General features: G+C 37.3%; 1 protein-coding gene across 8 annotated transcripts in view; it reads right to left on the bottom strand.

Moving 5' to 3' along the window:
- LOC118825735 (collagen alpha-1(XXV) chain) overlaps positions 1-19,362 on the bottom strand; it is a 223,450-nt gene that overhangs the window by 102,484 nt on the left and 101,604 nt on the right. For all 8 annotated transcript variants that reach the window (XM_036596532.1, XM_036596535.1, XM_036596529.1 and 5 more), the window contains exon 3: positions 5,164-5,208. In XM_036596532.1, the coding sequence (XP_036452425.1) occupies positions 5,164-5,208 (45 nt within the window). The remainder of the gene's footprint in view (positions 1-5,163; positions 5,209-19,362) is intronic.

Below are 19,362 nucleotides of genomic sequence, written 5' to 3' on the forward strand. Positions count from 1 at the left end.
AGGAAGTGTAGGGGGCGATATGGCTTCTATTGCTTTGTTGCACCACAGATGACATAGATGATTGAATGATGGTGACACTATGATGAGCAAAGTGAGATAAAACAGAAGAAAGGAAAAGGACTTGAGTAGATGATTAATCGAACAATAGTCAATGAACTATAAACTATGAAGAAAATGCTGAGTGATTGTGAAGCTTTAGATATTCCCAGGTGGTTGCTAGGGTGTAGCTAGATGGTTACTAAAGTATTTAAGTGGTTGTTAAAAGTCTTGGTAGGTGGTTGCTAGGGTGTTGCAAGGCGATTGTTAGGTGGTTGCTAAGGTGTTGCTATCATATCCCAGGGGGTTGCTAGGGTGTTGCTATGGCATTCCAAGTGGTTGCTATGGTGTCGCAATGATATCCCTGTTGGTTGCTGGGTGTTGCTAAGTAGTTGCTATTGTATCTCTGGTGGTTGCTGTGGTGTTCCGAGTGGTTGCTAGGGTGGTGCAATGATATCCCAGGTGGTTGCTAGAGCATTGCTAGATGAATGCAGCAATGTGGTTGCTAGGGTTTTGCTACCCAGTTGCTATGGTATCTCTGGTGGTTGCTAGCGTGTTGCTAGGTGGTTGCTATGGTGTCTGTTGTGGTTGCTAGTTTATTCCAGGTGGTTGCTAGGATGTTGCTAGTACATTTGTATCATGGTGACATCAGAGAAGTGCACAAACTTTTGGCCCCATAGTTCCGCCATTCATTCCTATGGCAAAAAAGACTAACTAATTAATCAATTACAGAACTATACAATAGTACACAGGGGAGCCAGAATAGTCTAACCAGTTCCTCAAGCTTAATCACATAAAAACAAAAAAACTTTCTCTGCTCCTGCACTGTGGACTTTTCTAGTATTTCCCCACTTGTGACTTAATGATTGATAACTTTTGGCAAGGTACACTGTGTGATCATATGAAAGGACAAGTCATTATCACCAACAGATATGACAAGAAGTTCTGGAACAGTGACAGCTGCATAGTTCATGTTTGAGGTAATATAGCTTTTATACCTACTTTTCAGATCAGCCAACACATAGAGTGCCTAGACCCATTTAAAAATAAAAGAACCACTTTTGGTTCCATAAAGGACAATGTTGAAACAGAAATTTGTGAGAGAGGCTTAAAGAATTAGTAAGGTTCTATACCAATTCAGGAGTTCTTTGTAGAACCTAGAACTTGTGTTTGACACTAACATATCTCATTTATTCATGTGCTGTTGTGTATACAGTATTGTTTTGCAGAAAGAATAACAAAAGATAAAAGTCTGACTCAAACCTGTCAAAACAGAATATAAACAATTGTATAAATGTAATTCACTGCATAATTCACTATGTAATTAAATATATAAAAAGCATAACAAAAAACTTCTGTTACATAGTTTCTCTGTGGAATTGAGCAGCATAAGTTTGATTGGTTACTTTCACCATACAAGGCAGCTGGAGCCTCGCCTCAAAGAACTAAATGCTGCCTCACTGCACTACTGTGGTTACTTGATTTAATAGACAGAATTGTCTGAATTGCATTTTCTTTAAACATTATTCACAATGGAAGGAATGACTCCAGTACAGTGGTAGATATCCAGGTACTATGTTTACCTGGTAATCAAGGCTAGGGTTTCCCTACGCCAAGAAAATATATTTAGACAGAAAAAAGACAGAAGGAAGTTTGTTCGGCTGAGTTTGCTGGCACAGACTTACTTGTACTGATCAAGCGAATGCTCTCGTTTTCCCTGTTGAGTGTTATTGTTTTGTTAAGCAATTTAGTTAATGTGGAAAAGAAGCTACAGGGAAGAAACGTTTTTTTGATGGATGTTTTCCTGTGGTCAGTTGGCCATCAATGGGAGGCCTCTGGACTGCACAAAGGAGGTGTGTAGCAGGCCATGTGTATACGAGAGAGCGCATCCAAGCACTGACCACCCGTTATGCACGGTCACAGACAACCACTGCGGCCTCACTCAACGGCACTCAACCCCACCCAAGACTGTGCCGGCCAGTCCAACCGAACAAGCGCCCTGGCGTTCTCAAACTTGTTCATTGGGCCTAACTTCTGCTCCAATGAAGTGTCATTTTGAGCTTCAGTTCTTGGGTAAACACCTTGGTGTTTTTCCAGTTTGCTTTCCCCCTTCAATTAGCTGGTTAACTCTGGGCAAAGTGCAACCAGATGAAAGGATGTTCCATTCACCCAGACAGGGCAACCGCTCTTGCCTCAAGTTTGGTGTTTCTCACCCTGGAAACCCGCTGGCCAGGCAAACATGAATGTGGGGTCACGGAGATCCGGCCTGCATTCGTTCTTCTTTAACAGCATGCTTGAACGATCTTCTCTTGAAATAGCTTAAGATTTTCCCCCTTGCTTTTGCAACTGCTGATTGATGCAGAAATGTGACCTTCATTCGCTATACCAAGCACGAGGCAATTACCCAGTTTCTCGTGATGAATATAGGGCCTGTCAGGGAACTATTCTTAACCGGTTCCTCTTTAATCCTGTGAGGCTGACATGTAAACTTGGATATTTCTGATGTTTTACCTACTCTGTTACATTAACAACATAATTTCTGAATGATGCTGTTGCATAAATCTAACAAGGCTGAAAATTAAAGGATTTTTATTTTGTTTGTCTAAATGTTTTTTTTTTTATATATTCTTTCCAAACAAGAAAACACATGAATTGGAATATAAGTCCTGCATCAGTCACGCTTTATTACTCTGATTAACCCCTTAAATAGCCAGGGCCCATCGGCAGGCCCAAAGTTTTATTATTTTTTTAATGTGGACAGATTTAAACAAGGATCATTCTTTTTTTCTTTTATGGCCCAGTAACAGGCTCGTCAGGGTCAAGTGGGTTAGTCTGAGAACAAAACCAAGATTTTTCACAACTTAATTCTTAAAAATAAAGGTTCCGAAATGGTTCTTAACTTGGATGTACCATTGAAGGAACAGTCTTTAATTGGCATAGAACTTCGAAATTATGAGGAGGTTCTTTTTCTTCATGGTTTAGATAGTATTTGTGAAACCCAGAAGGAGTGTCCCGTTTTGTTGACATTCTGTCAGTTTAATGTGTATAAGCAGTCAATGCCGGCTGTGGCCTTCAAATTAAGATATGAAGAAAAAGTCAGTTTAATCAGAGGTGTTGATCAGTACCAAATCGATAAGTTATTTTGAGTCCAGATGCGTGCCCATGATAACATATCCAGACATCATCTATAATTACCTGGTAAATAATGCATCAGCCTACATTTTGCAGGAGCCAAAAGGATTAAAAATCATCAGAATTATATAATAATTTAGTCTATGGAAGGGTCAGAGATATTCTGTCTTTACAATCAACTACACCATCAAATGAGCTACAGAAAGTGGAAAATAGCTACAGATCAGTGTTAACTTGACGTTGGCTTAAGTCACATGAGCGCTGCTCATGTAACCTGCACATCTCTTGTACAAAAATGATTCTTTGGAAAACTATCCACTGAAAGATTCTGTAGGGAGCCAAAAGTGGTTCTTCCGTGGCATTGCTCCACAGAAACATTTTTCGAGAGTATAAGGTCCTAAGGAAATTTCACCTCTTCGAGTATAATCCATACTTTTATGAGTGAAAACACAGGTCATATACAACCAGTTTTACTTCAAATGCTCCTTTAGTGAGATGTGTAAAGGTGAGAGGAAAGGAACAGGCTCAGAAAGTCATTATTTGAGCATCAACCTACATTTGTTTTGGCTTGTATGCTGACCACATTCTAAGTGGACGAGTGCGTATGTGTGGTCGCGGAGGAGAAGTAAAGGCTGTGTATTTGGCCTGGCTGTTGGTACTGTCGGTGGTGTGGCCCAAGTGTAAAAGCTTTGGTATGTCTGACCTGGCCTGCAACATGCTGCTAGAGCAACACAAGGATAAGGCTCTTATATCAGCACAATAGAAGAGACTGTGGCCATATGTGTCTGTGTTGTTACCACAATAGGCACTGCTAATCGTTGTGCTTGCTGCTATTGGCTGATTTTCAAGTTAATTTATCCACAGGATGTTATTTCAGTTTTCACCGTTGCATGAAATGACATCGGAATAGTCCTTAAAATGGAGAAGAATACAATTATCTAATTTTTCAGCATTATGCAAAACATCAACAGAATGCGTCACTGGGAACTTTAAGCTCACCACAGCTCAAGAAGTCGCTCTGTTGGCTTTGAAGTTACAGTCCTGAAAATGCATGGTAAATGGCAGTCTGAAATCCACACCACCCTCGCTCGCATCTGCTCGGCTCTTTTGCTAACGGAAAACACTGCCTCCAGGCCATTTACAAGATTTGAAATTAATTTAGCAAAATTAAGAGCAGAGAACTTTGACTGCAAACATCAGAAGCCAACTATAAAAAGCGGCCTCCATCCTGATTGTGTTTAATTCCTGCGACTTGAAAGCCATCATCGGAATTAACAATAATGGAGTCCAATGTCCTGCGTTTTCTATTAGGGGCCTGCCTTAATTTCCTTTCCTCTGACCCAACCACCACAAGAGTCAAGCTCACCGACAAAAACAAGCTTTTATATGCACTCTTTCAAATTTATATGCACTCATTCAAATGAGCTTTTTATGGAGTGGCTACCTTTGCTCCAACAGTTTGGACAATGTTCAGCCCCTACACATATCAACACGTGTGATCATTAGCCTCCAGTATTTTTTATTTATCCTTGTGGCAATGCAAATTTGGAGTTGGGACTGATTTTTATTTTCTTTCATTTCAGTCAGATCCAGCATCCAGTTCATATGGTCTGTGAATGGGATACCACTGACACGTGTCCTCCAGCAAAAAGTCAGGCCAATTCGTGCAGGATTTGGTGGGCTGTCCAAGGTATAAACGTCTTACTGGAGGTCCAGTAAAAACGGAACTAGTGGTAATGGCCAGTGTAATCGGCCCAAACCCCTTTTGGAATGTCATTTAGCAGACACAGCATTCAATGCTTCCATGCACTTGTAGGTTGAGTCTCCATCATTTCCACTCGGAAAATGTGGGGGAAAAAGTAGCTGTCATTACCCTTCTATGAATAAGTTCCACAAATAGTTTTTTATGACTTGACACTTCTCTTAAAACTGCCCACTGAGTAAGACAAAATGGACATGATACTGAACAGTCATGTGTTCAATGAGCTTACTCACCAGGATCTCCGTTGCGCCCTCTTCTTCCTCGCTTCCCCGGTGGGCCTAGAATGCAAAGGAAGGAGGATTTTCTTAGTCCATTCAAGTTACCATAAAACACTCAGAAATGCAGAGTTTTATGTGTTGCAGACTTTGTCAAAAGTCTAAAAGTTTAAAAACCACCCAAAGAGGAGTGCTCAGACAGAGGTTTTGTCCAAATATTGCCTTTGGAAACATTATGCTTCTTTAGGCCATCCCAAGGTTCATTAAGATTTTAAAGGTCAGAAGCTGAAACGGGAAGACGGCACACTCAGCCTCGCAACAAATACGCACTTTATAGTTCCATTTATCCAATTTCTCCACTGTTATTCTTTTCAGCATGGGTGACTTTATTTCTAATTTGTTTTTACAGGACTCATTTTCAGTTTGCTCCTCGCAAGCCTTACGTAAACAAGACCTATCTGTTTATACTCAACCGGAAGAATGAAGTAATTACATGGACTGTCAAGTTTAACATGCTGAAAAAAGAACTAAAGGTCCTAGGTATTGTCCACTGGAGCCCCGCTAATTTAAGAGGCTTAGCTAAACTCAAGCACCCCAGAGGAGTAAATTAAAGACAACAGAGAAAGTATTGAGTCTGCTAAATCCATTCAGCGATTAATATTGCACTGTTAAGTTTTAGAAAAGCATGTTAAAGCCATGTATACTCAGAATATACTGTATGGCCAGTCATGTTTATGTAAATCAAAACATTCATAACAACACACTCACTTCCACTACAGGTATTGTAATTGATGCTGAATTAAGATAATGAAAATTTATCTTAACCAAAATTTTTCTTTGTTGGTATTCATTATTGTCATTTGTTTTATTAATTTACCTGATTTACTGAACAGCTGATGACATCTAATCATCATTTGGCTGCTGATTTAGAATGTATAATCAATATGTAGTGCCAGATAATACCTTCAGTATGTTGAAAGTCCACTGTTTTGGATTAGGGATGCACAATGATAATGCATTCATATCAGCATCGTGAGATAATTGCTTTAAAAACCTCTATGATAATGCTAACTTCTGCTAGCATCCCTATAAGATTCTAGTAGTTTTTTGCCATTGACTAACAGTGATTAGCATGAACATTTTTTGGCAGTTCTAGATTAAGCAGATATTTGGAGATTGTAAAAGACATTGTGTTTTGCTTGAAGTGACAGACATATTAGTATATATTTTACCTTGTAGCAGCTTCACAGCTTCAGCAAGGTGGCCTGGTATAGATAGTATTTGTGTCTCATGGCCATATTGTTGACATTCTGTCAGCATAATGTGTATGAGCAGTCAATGCCAGATATGGCTTCCAAATCAAGTTATCAAGAGAAAGTCAGTTTGATCTGAGGTGTTGATCCGTATCAAACTGATAAGTCAACGTTGAGTCCAGATGCGTTATTGCCCGTGATATCAAGAAATGTACCGTTCCATGGGATGTCGGCACTTTTCATACCCTTTCCAATGAACGAACTGTCAACGGGCATGGTTGATGTTCATCTTTAAACGAGGCTGAAGCTGGCTTAATAATCACCAGCTTCTTAATCGAATGTTCCGTTCCACCCTAAATGCTGCGGCTTGTACAGGTGTCAGAATGTAACTGCGGCACCATTTAAGGTGGAACAGAAAATTTGCAAGACAAGCTGGCGAATAGAAAGGGAGCTTCAGATCTCATATATTTAACAGAATCCCAGACAACTTTAATTCAAAGTTGTTAGTTTGCACATTTCACTCTGGACAGTTTCTCAAACCTTGGAGTAGAGGTCTGCACAAGACTGTTTTTTCAGTCCCGCTCCCGCAGGATTTCATCCCGTACTCACCCTCTCCCACACAAAATGTGTAAAACCACGTCTGGGCGTTTTTCACCCCAACCGAAGTCACATAGCTTTTACGTAGACATCAGAGAACAATTTAAAATACTGAATAAATGCTTCCTATGGCACCTTTAAAAAGTGGTGGGTCAAATGCCCGCTCACTCCTGTAGTTCCGGAGGCCCTGACATATGGCTATATTTTATTATGGGATGCTTTATTAACTAACGGTGTACAAATTATGTCTCTATGAGAACCTCTGTCATTACCACATGGACCAGTCATGTGTCAACAATATGGCAGCGACATTAAGTGTGAATAAAATACTATACAATACAATCTATTAAGCTGTCGCCACTGTTTCACTGTTTCCATTTCAACAGCCCACTGATTAGGCTGATACCCGTATTCAGTCACTGAGTATCTAGGGCTTTCAGAAGGCCTAGAGGTACATTTTTCTTTCTTACAAAATTGGTCCTGCCAATTAGAAATCAAAATGTAATTCCTCTGGCACTTCAAAATTATGTTGATAGTTAACACATTGGGCCTTCTTTTCAGCTTTTGACATCCTAACCAATAGGAGTGCTCACTATATCTACCTTTAGCTATGTATAGATACAACTATATGTACCTAGATACTTTGGAGAAAATTAATTCCTCATCAGATCATTTTCTGCTGGGCATTTCAAGAATTTAACCCTTTTGTTTCCATTCCAAACTGAACAATGAAACAAGAGTAGTACTGTAACACATACAGAGTTTAAGTACAAGCGTGATTCTATTGAATAAAAATCAACTAAAAATAACATGATGTATTTTCTTTTTAGTTTTCAGAATTCATTAGGCCTTCTCTGAAGGCCTAGAAGGTCCTTTAGATTCCCCTCTGGCTTTGCCCGATATGTCAAGCCAATATTTGATAATGTTCTTATTGTACTTCTAAGAGCAGAAAGTGATGCTGGGCTACTGTGCTAAACTTTCTGCATTTTTTCACTTCACTGCATTTGTAACCCTTCAGAAATATGTTCTATTTCACTTTAATGCTAATCCAGGGGAATTTTTAAGCCCAATTTCTATACTTTAAATATTTATGTCACAGCACTGGTAGATATGTACATGAAAAAATAATGTGATATCAGCATCAGCCCACAATTCTCACATTTGTGCATCCCTAATCCCTAATTATACAGGAAGACTACTATTCAGATTATTATGCATTATTACAAACACAAAGACAGTAACTGAATACAAAAAAACTGCAGCTGAGTAAATGTTTTGCTCAAAGAAAGCTTAATTCTAAACAATCCTACTGCTAATTTGCCAAAGTGTCATGTTCTGAATTAGTGCTTAAACGCGTCGCCTTTGGTTGTTGTTGTCTTTGGTTGTTGTTGTCTTTGTTGCTTTTCCTTTGCAGGACCAGCTGTGAAAGCTCGTAAATTGAGTGAGTCATAAATGCAATATTAAAAATATTCTGATTCAGCGTCTCTTGCTGTTCCTCTTTGTTTCTAAAGGTCATGTCTTTCTGTATTTGCCACTTAAAAGTAACATGTTGAAGTGCTACTTTGTGGCTTTTTATGAGGCTCACTGGTCATTTCTTTGGTCACTACACATTAACATGAGAAAGGATTGATTATTTCTGCCAAGCCAATTTATATAATAGAAAAATATTTCTAAACCAACAGTCAATGCCCATCAACTAAAACCCCAATTTCCAAAAACATTTCCGTTAAACTACAGGACTGGTTAACTTTGCAGCTCTATTAAAAAAGTCTCTTGAAAAATGAAAACATGACGAATTACATTATGCACTTTATTTTAAGATCTCTGTGTTGTGGGGACTTCAACACATTTCAGGGCGTAGTGTCTCATGCTGTTCTCACACAGACAGATTTCTGCAAACTTCCTTCTCTTTAAACAATTCCCACAACTGTCAAAAACATCTTTTGTTTTGAATTATTCTTTGAAGATGAACATGAAAACTAACCACTTGTTTAACATAAAGACTTTTAATTTGGATATTATGCACAAAAAATGAATTACCACTCATTTTGAACAAATGTCCTCAAAAGAAATTCCCTCTTATATGAACCCAGTTTAAAGGGAGTGTGTTATTCAATAAACAATTAACAGTATTTTGACTGTCATAATTTAATTTAGTTGGTGGTATTTTGGCATCTTCACAGGTTCCATGTATTTTTTTTTTGCTAAGGTTAAAGTATCAGAAAATAAATGAGGGAAAATATGCAGTTTTCACTATGAATACAAATCTGCTTTAGACCGCAATCTGTTACTAACATACCATTTCATGTGATTCTGCCATCTGCCTGAAAAAATTAAGATTTTGTGGGTTTGTTTAAGTTACTAACAATGAGTCAAAAGAAAAGAACTGTCATGTAAGTGTCACACAAGAACGCAAGTCTGTATCTATCCACATGTTTTTTTTCAGGGTAGTGCATACAGTACATAACTGTTGCATGAGAATTGTGTATATTCCCAGGATTATTTTTATTCTGAAGTCACATTCATTTACTGCTGCTGACCACTGCTGTTTCAGAACACCAACTGACCTTACTGTTTACAAGAGATTCACATAAATACATAATGCTGCATGGCTGTTTGTAGACAAAGCCTGCCAACACTTTTATTCTCACTGCCAAAGAGCATCATGATTTGCATGCAAAGCCTTGGCTAGACTTTGAAATTCCTTTTTAAATCCTTAGAAGAATTACTGAGAATTATGAGTTTAGTTTTGATAAACTATTTAAATCAAATGACATAATTTAATATATAATTAACGTTGTTAGTTACGTAAATAATTACATTTACATTTGATTTACTTTCTAAATCAACAGCTTTAGAAAGGTTTTTCAGTTTGTTTTGATGTCAAAACATGGCAAAACGTAAATTTTGTTTTTTCCTTCTCTAAAACAAAAACTTTTCATCAAATACAAATCATACAAAATATGTCCTCTTACACAGTACCTAACTTACACAGATAGCATATGAGTATCAATGGGTATTAATATGGGGACAATATCAGCAGAAATGCTGATTTGGATACTGGAAGGAAAAAAGTAGTTTGAGCATGATAGCTGACTTTGAGATGCTTTTCTTACATCAATTGCTTCAATTTAAAAGTCATTTTAAAATTTAGTAGCCTTTTAAACAATATTGGATCAATATTAACTGATACTCAGGGTTTCAATGTCAGTATTGATAATGGTAAAGAAAACCTGGTATTCTCTTCTGGCCATCTGTGCTTACAAATATAAATGTGGTATTAAGTGAAAGTGTAGAATTTGCACATTCCATAGAATTTCTGCTTCTCTGCTTGTTTCAATGACCTACGAATGAGAAATAATTAATATGCCTTCATCATCACCGCTGATTGACTTCTAAGGGTTAAGATGATAGACAGACAGTATGAAACTGAGCTAGCTCCAGGTGCATAGCATAGTGCAGACACTTTTGAACAGTGATTTCATCAGTGTTTTACTGTACAGTCTTGTACAGCGGCCAGCTGTCCAGCCGTCCAAAGGCCGTGAGCATGAGTGCTGCAGTTAATGTTCTCAGTGGTTGTCTCTCTCATAACTATGTCATCTGAGAACCTTTGGCTCAACTCTTCAAATTGTGACCATAGTCCTGTTTTTCACATCATGTCTGTGTTTTACACTTTACTGAGTGATATCTTCATAAGCCTCTGCTGGAGGCAGCTCTCCACACATAGTATGGGACTCATTATAAAAGCATCTCCATCACCCTTTCAGTACACGACCCTCTCGGCTAAAAGATACATCATAAAAGAAGTATCAGAGTAAGATCTGTTTTAAAAAGAGATAATACTAATAACAAGAGCTGACAATTATAATCAACTTTGGATGTAACAATTTAAAAAACATTAAGAAAGGAAAACATTGTGTATTGTTGATACTTGCTTCTCTCTCCTACATCATTCATTTACCATCTTTTGTGGAAACATGAAAAAATTAAACAGTAATGTCCGACTCAGTGTAGATTTTGCACATATTTTTTTATATTGTGCTTCTATGACTTGTTATTCCTGTTTTGTGGGGTTGAAAATAGAGACTTGTTGTATAAAATTTCATTCTGCACACTTTTCAGTAATATACTCAATTATATATTTATTTACAAACTAATTTGTGTAGGAGTTGACAGCAGGGAACAAACTAACACTGAGAAAAATGTAAAATGTATATTTTATGTAGTTAAACAGGTTAAAGTACAATGTAATTTTAGGTATGTTCTCATATTCTCAAAGCAACATCTGCAAATTTTGATGTCAGAGATATTTCTCCAGATCCACTTTTTATTAAGTGCTTTCAATTACTGAGTTGTGTGTGTGAGTCACAGATTTCACCCCTACATTATTTTAACCACTCTCTTGATGACTGTAATATAGCACCATTTTAAAGTATATCTAACTACCTCACAGTGAGTAAGAGCCAGGTTAAAGTACAGCCTACACACGATGGGGTTAGTTTTAACTGTGGTACAACCTCCCAAGCTTCACAGATTAAACAATGAGATCAATGCATATCCTCTGGTATATAGGTAATAAGTCTCTCATGCACATATTCATCAAAATGTCATAGTTGTCATTCAAATAAAACTTTAAAACTTTTATTTAACTTTGTGTTGATATTTGCTCTTCTACTTTGTTGTCAAAAAATAAGAACATTTGACACAACATCTATTCATGTATCATGTTTATTGTGAGGAACATATTTTTATGTATTTAGATTGGAAAACTTGCCTGGTTTGAACAGTGTAGAACTGTGTTGAATTGACTGTTTTGTGCATCAATTTAGCGGCAGTTACAACAAGCCCTATAGAGTAAGTTGTAATATTTGTAGTTGCTCTGCTTTGAGCTGAATTCTTCATAAACAGTCGGTGCTATAAACAAAGTTTATGCTTCCATTTTTAGCAACAGTGTATCAGTTGCTTGTATAATAAAATTATTACTCTTCGTCAAATACTTTGAATCTCCACCTTAGAATCAAAATAGTATCAACCCTGAGAATATCTTTATTCTCTACAAATGCAATTAATAGTGTCCAATTACATCCCTGACTGTATACAGCATGACTGTAAGTGAAGGAAGTCAGAGGTGTTAGGATGGAAGTGCGGAGTAACTGTATTTGGGTATATCCAGAAACTGTCATCTAAACACACAGCAGGAGCTGGAACACAGGCTGAGTAAACATGAACAAATCTATAACTGCAGCCAAAAAATCAGGCAAAAGGCAAAAACTAGGCTACAAAGAACACCAGGGAAACTCAGAAACACAGGGCTGAGAAATGGGGAAATGCTTGGATTTGCAAATGTCTACATGCAAGCAAGATTTTACAAGGAAACATAATTACTCCAACGTGGAAGATACAAAGGTATATTGTTGCTGCCATAACAGAAACATGTATCTCCAAAATGGTAGATTCACAGGAAAACATTAACTTTATTCAACGTTACTGTAATGAGATTTTTTTTCAAGTAAATTTGGATCATTTCCATTGGTCCACTTGACATGAAATGCTCGCACAATGTAAAAGGCAGCTGGCATTTTCAAATACAATCTAACTTTGGAGTACACATTCGTATTTAGGAGAGAACTGGAACATAATTCTACTGAAGTAACTTTGACCATTATCAGCACCTCAAAGACAAACACTGCACTTTTATCTTTCACAGCACAATATAACATTACTATAGCATCACTATAATTCAAAGCTTGTTATTATGTGGTATGGCAGGTTGCTGAAAAACCACTAAACTACATTACATGTTTTTAGTGTCTATTTAAAGTTTTTATGTATTAGGAATGCCCAATTCATTTAGGTCAGCAAAACCAAACAGTAACTGCAATCAGAGACTAGATTAGCATTATAATTACAAGAAGGCTTGGGCTTCCAACGTACTAAACATTAGCCACCTAGAAAAAGTACTAAAACAGCTACTCTTCGCCAACTCTTCTCCAAGAAATACAGGTCTCTGAATGACCTATGCATTCCTTGACGACTGCCTCTCAAGAGACTTAGCAAAAGACACTTGACTCTTGGCATAGAGGAGCTTTTTAAAAACACTAACTGCAATCTTTGTCTATCACAGGACCAGATCAGTGACCCGTCTAGCTGCAGTATTGCCTGTGGTGTGTGTGCATGTTTACAGAGGTTATCTCTAGAACACTTGATACTGGTGAAGATAGCGAGCCTGTGAGCAGAGGAATCTAAATCCCAGTAGAATTTTGCATGACCTTTCTTTGCACTGTTGCTAATCCCTTAACCTTGGGTGACCCACAGAAACCAGAGGAGAGAAAAGATGTTGTCAGGTAACTTCTGAATGTTCATTTCATAGAATTAAACACATTTGTCTCACTGTTTTATGTTCTTGTTCAAAATTAAATGAAGTATATATATGGTGACACTTTATTTGAAGGTTACCTACACAGGGATACTATAACACATGCATAAGCCTTGAATAATGTTTCTTTAAAAACCAATACTTCAGCAAAAAGGGCAGACGTTTTATCACTTAATGAACACTGTATTGACATAATAATAATTATATAATAATAACTACATTGCTCTAAAGTATTACTGCCTAGTATTGGCACAGGCCTAGTTAAGAACACCACATATGATTTCTATGAGCAATGTTGCTGTCCTCAAACTGAAATAATGAATTAAAAATTATCATACATATTTTGCTGTATGTATCAGTGGTAGGCAAAAAGACACACACACAAATATTTCAACTACACTGTTTCTCAAAGGGCTAACCTAGTCTTAAACATGGCTCTCAAACTCAAAATTCTCTCATGGCCTACACTATTATTGTACAATGATATCTATAAAAGAATGTATGGGTTCTATATTTTGATCCTAAGCATTAATCATCCTACATCAGGAAATTCAGTGAATATTCTAGAGAATATATCTCAATCTGTAGAAGGAATGAGCTGTCTGACAAATTTTTCTACTTGAGTATGTGTAAAAGTTGAATGAATGGATAGTCAGTTAACTGTAAAGAAAAAAACAATGACCAAAAACAAAAAAAAAACTTCTATTTTGGGTGACAAAGAGCTGTAGGCTTACTTTTTCAGGTGACAGCACCAGTGATAAAACAATTCAGTAGCACAAAAATTAGCAGCACACAGATTCAAAAAACACCTGAATACTTTTAAAAACTATTAACCAAGAATAGTGAAGCAAACTCAGTAGGATGAGTAACAGAGGCTTCTTCAGAAAGGAATATTGAGCTAACAATAGAGCTAACCTGTACAACACTGGATGCTGATAAGGACTTGTCAACTTCAAAGTATTTTCCCCTCAGTGGACAATGTGCCAACGTTAATTTATCAGAGAAATATTGTTTTAATTGTTTCTGGACCTAGCCAACATACCTGGACCTAGGGATGACTCGTTAAGCCACTGTTGGAACTGTAGGAAGTGTTAGAATGGTTAACTGAGTACTTAAGGACCTTTCCATATATGCATCATACTGTTAATTACCACAGACAATAATTTTGACCAACTGCCAACTGGCTTCTGTAAGAGATGTGTGCTGGTAATCGAATACACTGGTGTTCTCCTTGGTTGAATGAGGTGTTCCACTGATTGTTCAGAATCAGAATGGCTGGGCCTTAGTCTAGACTCTAAGGCTCCACGAGTCATGTCCTGTCATGAGTTCTGCAGTAAAGTGAAGATTTAATACAGTTTTCTGACTGATAGTGTGACTGTGAATCATGTAAAGCCTTATTAAAGCCAATTCACTACAATATTCCGTAAGAACTGTATGTACAATAACATTGTTGCAAATGTCCAGGCAAATGTGGGGAGCAAAGAAAGATGTAAAGTTTTGAAAGGTGAATGTGTGTCTGTGTGTTTCATAGGTGTGTCTGCTGGCTCATCCAACAAATACACAGGCATGACTCAGTTTAACCAGTGAATGCAAGCGCTCTTTTGCACACATACACTCTGTCAGAGTCACTCAGCAAATATTTTTATGAATGACATGAATTCACTTTCCTCCTACTATGTTTGGTTCTCAAACTTCAGGACACAGACATTTACTGAATAGTCTCTTTATTTCTGCAGTTAATAAATGTATTGTTATGGCTAGATGACTCACATGACTCACAGTTTATTCTTGTTTTTAAGCCAACTATGATTACTGGGCTGTAGATTTGTGTAGTAATTTGCATATGGCAGATTGTGGCGAACAGCAGTACTTTTTGATTAGGCCACACACTGAAACTAGTAAACAGTCATGTGTAGTAATGGAAACATTGGGTAAAATCTTATGTTTTGAGGAGCAAATATACATTGGAACAGAGAAATTTATCAAAATAAGTAAACTATTACTGTTACGGTTTTGTTGACAGCATTCATCACTGAGACATGTTTGGTTTCATTTGTTTTCATTAAAGTAATGTTTATTTCATTTTTTCTTAGCCTAAGAAAAATTAGCATTAATTTGTCATGTGACAGTAGATACATACTGAGTGTGTGTATCTACTGTCAGTCTCTAATGTTCTCCACCGCTTCTTAATTTTTACTTAGATTGACAGGCTGTAAATGTGGAAGTACTTCTCTGTAGGGCTGAGCTTTAGCTCTGTGGGAGTCTGAGTCTTTGCTGTTTTAAGGTTAACCAGTGAATATGTTTCTTTGATGACTTTCCGGTCCGGTATTCATCATTTCAGCCCAGTTGAGAGAGAGAGAGAGAGAGAGAGAGAGAGAGAGAGAGAGAGAGAAAGAGAGAGAGCAAAAAATTAAATTAGCTATTAAAATGCAATTCAACTTTGGAACTGAAGTAAAGGCAGACATAGCTCAGTCCTTGAAGGGGCACTACAGGCTAAAGCTAGTATCTAATAAGTTATTTGTCATGTTCTGTAATATTCTGTAGCGCAGCACTGCATCCGTCATCCTCACTGATTTGTCATTGATTTGTGTTCTATTTGTGTTTTCATCCATTAATGTTTTGTCACTACAATACACAGCATGCATTGCTCAAATATGCCCCCCCCGCGATAAAGAAATCGACTCATGTACCAAAGACATGATATTCAGCTTCCTAGCAGTAATGTAAGCTATGTTATTTATTCTGCATTTGAGTGCTGGCCATGCTGGTCTTATCCCAACTTATCAAACCTCACAAAAAAGTTCAATACTGTGATACATGCTGTGTATCATATAACTGTCACGAAGTATTGTTATATTTTTGCCATATACTTTCTCACCTCTACCACCTTTAAAAATACATCATCAAGAGGGTATTTTCCTAGACTTTAAACCAGAAAATCTCACTCTCGATTTGTACTGTGGCACTGCTGCAGGATGCGAGTAGGCATGTAGCAATGGTTAGTTTTTCATTTTGTTCAGAGTGCTCCTTTAAAAAATACCAGGTACATTTGACAATAAACGTTTTCAATTTGTTTCCCGCAAATATCACTGCAAAATCATAAAAGTTCTCATTATCTTTATGCTAAAAAAAACTTTGAACCTATGAATTAAATTGCATGTCATTCATCTGATGGACAACTTACATCACTCATCACTTAACTGCATCTCTTTTTCACACAGAAATCAAGATCCTTATACAACGAAGCTGTGACTATGAGAAGACCTTTCATCGCCTTTGGAGATCAATGAGCGTCTCCTTTGGCTGAGCCAAGGGCCTGGATATTTGAAACCCACCCTGCGAGCACTGCGCAGCGTAATTATCCTCCCTACAGAGCCCACAGTGGTCCGACTGGAAGCAGAGAAGACTCACTGTTTGTGAAGGTCAGTAATAAGCTGATCGATTGCCAAGCTGTTGCTTCACTGCTTAAGTTAAATTGGCTGGGGTGAAAAGCTTCACTATCCCCATCAACACTGTGCACGACATACTTCTCGCATGTGAATGATATCCATCTGAAAGCACCGAACAATGAACAAGTATACTATCATAGTCCAAATCTGTTAACACTTCTACTGTTAACTGCTTATTTTATTTTAACACTTAAGAGCTGCAATTACCTCAGACCATAACAAAAGGTTAATCTAATGTTAATTATTTTTCTCGTAGTTCTCGTAGGTGAAAGTCTGTAATCTTACTTTTCAATTTATATCATATTTGTGTCTATAAGTAGAGAAGGAGATATTTGATCTGAGGAAATAAAACTATCCTTCACAATTTTGCCACAATTTTCTAATTCCTTGACATTAAAAACAAACAGAAAATTGTCAGACATGCAGACTCAAACTTGCCAGTACCATATGTAAACTAATTACAAAAGCCATTTATTATGCACCTCATAATATAATTAAATGTGTAATTATACTCTAGAATTCTAAGGGTTAAGTTGGACTTTAGATTCTATCTTCAGTTTTATGACTGATTTGGATACAGTGCTGGGGAAAAAATCCGAGACCACTATTAATTTACTTAATTTTAGGTAAAAATGACCAAAGCACAAGTTATTAATTTTGCAGGAGAAAATAAAAATTTAATGTTAAATGAATTATTCAAATAAACAGATAACACTGGACTCTTAACAACCATACAAGAGCTGGCAGACCACCACTACTTAATACTTTCATCTTTGAGAGACAGGAGAAAATCAAATAATAGAAAGTTTAATAACTTGCACTTATTGGCCATTTTGACAGGAAATCGATCAAATGAAGACTAGTCTCTGAGTTTTGTACATACTGTATATACTGCAAGACTAAAAACATTAGCAATCTTGTTGTTCCTGATATTGCACTTACTCTTGATAAAGGAACTCATGAACCTACCACTATTTACACAATAATACTCCCCTGGAGACCCAGATGCTAACCTGTGACGCCTAAAATGACTAGACAGACAATTAGCCAGACAGATGGCCAAAAGTGACCTCTTAACAGTCTCTACTATAGACCTAGCTGCTGTCTCTGTTTCATAAAACAACAGCTGGTGAGTATTCCACTGTGGATTGTATGAGTGAGTTGAGCAAAGCGTGTTTGGATGTATGGCAGGCTGTACATATCTGTCTACCAGCCAGTGTAGTCAGCTGTGAAGTAGTGATCAGGAGTCTGAAGTGGCAAGATGGCCAACCAGAGAAACAGTTGCTGGAATACTTATGGGCATTGCATGGCACTGTCACCAAGCATGCCAAATGCTACAGACTAGACGGATCGAGTGATGCCGGTCCAAGTGAGATTTCTTATCTGTGTTTGAAGTGCTAGTGGCTCTGCAAGATCAGGTGGTCCTGTTGGATGTTGGTGGTAATATTATATCTAATCCTTAGCTTAGTGGTCCTGTGACTTTTGGCTGACCTTATACAGTCTCTTTAAGTGTATGAAGGTGCGTGAGGACATGTTAGGCATGTGTTTAGTGCTTGTGGATACTAAGCTGAGGTGCAGGACAAAGTGTCACACTCTGTTACACACTAATCTGTAGAGAAGGCCAATGGAAAGATAATCCTCAATAATGGAGAAACTAACCAACAAGGCCTAAAAATATTTGATAATCTACTGGTTGTTTACATAAAGTGACTGTGGGTTTTGTTGGATTGGGTCACAAGAAACTTTTCCCAGTGCTTTTCTGATTGCTTTTACAGTGTGACAAGGCATCAAGCATCTAAAGGAGTATAAATTACTTAACCATGCTCCGTCCACAAAGGCGTTCTTTCATTGTAACAGCTGCCAGGTTGGATAAGCTTTACAGAATGTTTTATAAAAAAGCTAAATTATCTAATAGAACCTTTAGTGATCTGAATTTATAGTATTTATATAATGTAGTGTGTTCAGTTTAAAATGCTACACTATCAAGAAAGACTATGTTGTCCAAGTTGCTAAAATAATGATATTGTCATCATTATAAATTGTCATGACACATCATAGTACTTCAAGAACACTGAACAACTGCATGTACCATAAAAAATAATTATGAAAAGACCAATGTACCAATTGTTTTTTTTTTTATTTATTTTTACCACACAAACATCAGAAAATATAAATGTACATGTAAATGAAACTATAAATATTGTGTATTATGAAAATCTTGAAGTATTGTGATGTTTTTGCCAAACTGCCCGCCCTTGCTGTGCTGTTGTAGGTAATGAAGAAGTTGTAGGGTATTGTGTGCAATATACTATCATGCAAGCACATCCCCCTGCCATCGCTGCTGGATGATAGAATAGTAGGGGTAAGGGGAGCATTCAGCCAAAGCTGCTTTACTGTTAAAACCCACTTTCCCACGATGGCCAACCTCAAACTCCGTCTGAGGATGTTTTCAGCACATAGGCTAAGAAGCTTTGCGTGAGTGTGAGAGCAGCACATACCATGTTCAATGTTTAAGCAGCTTTAGTCAGTATTCATGCCGCTT

The sequence above is a fragment of the Colossoma macropomum genome, unplaced genomic scaffold (genome assembly GCF_904425465.1).
Source record: "Colossoma macropomum unplaced genomic scaffold, Colossoma_macropomum, whole genome shotgun sequence".
In the NCBI taxonomy this organism is placed as follows: domain Eukaryota; kingdom Metazoa; phylum Chordata; class Actinopteri; order Characiformes; family Serrasalmidae; genus Colossoma; species Colossoma macropomum.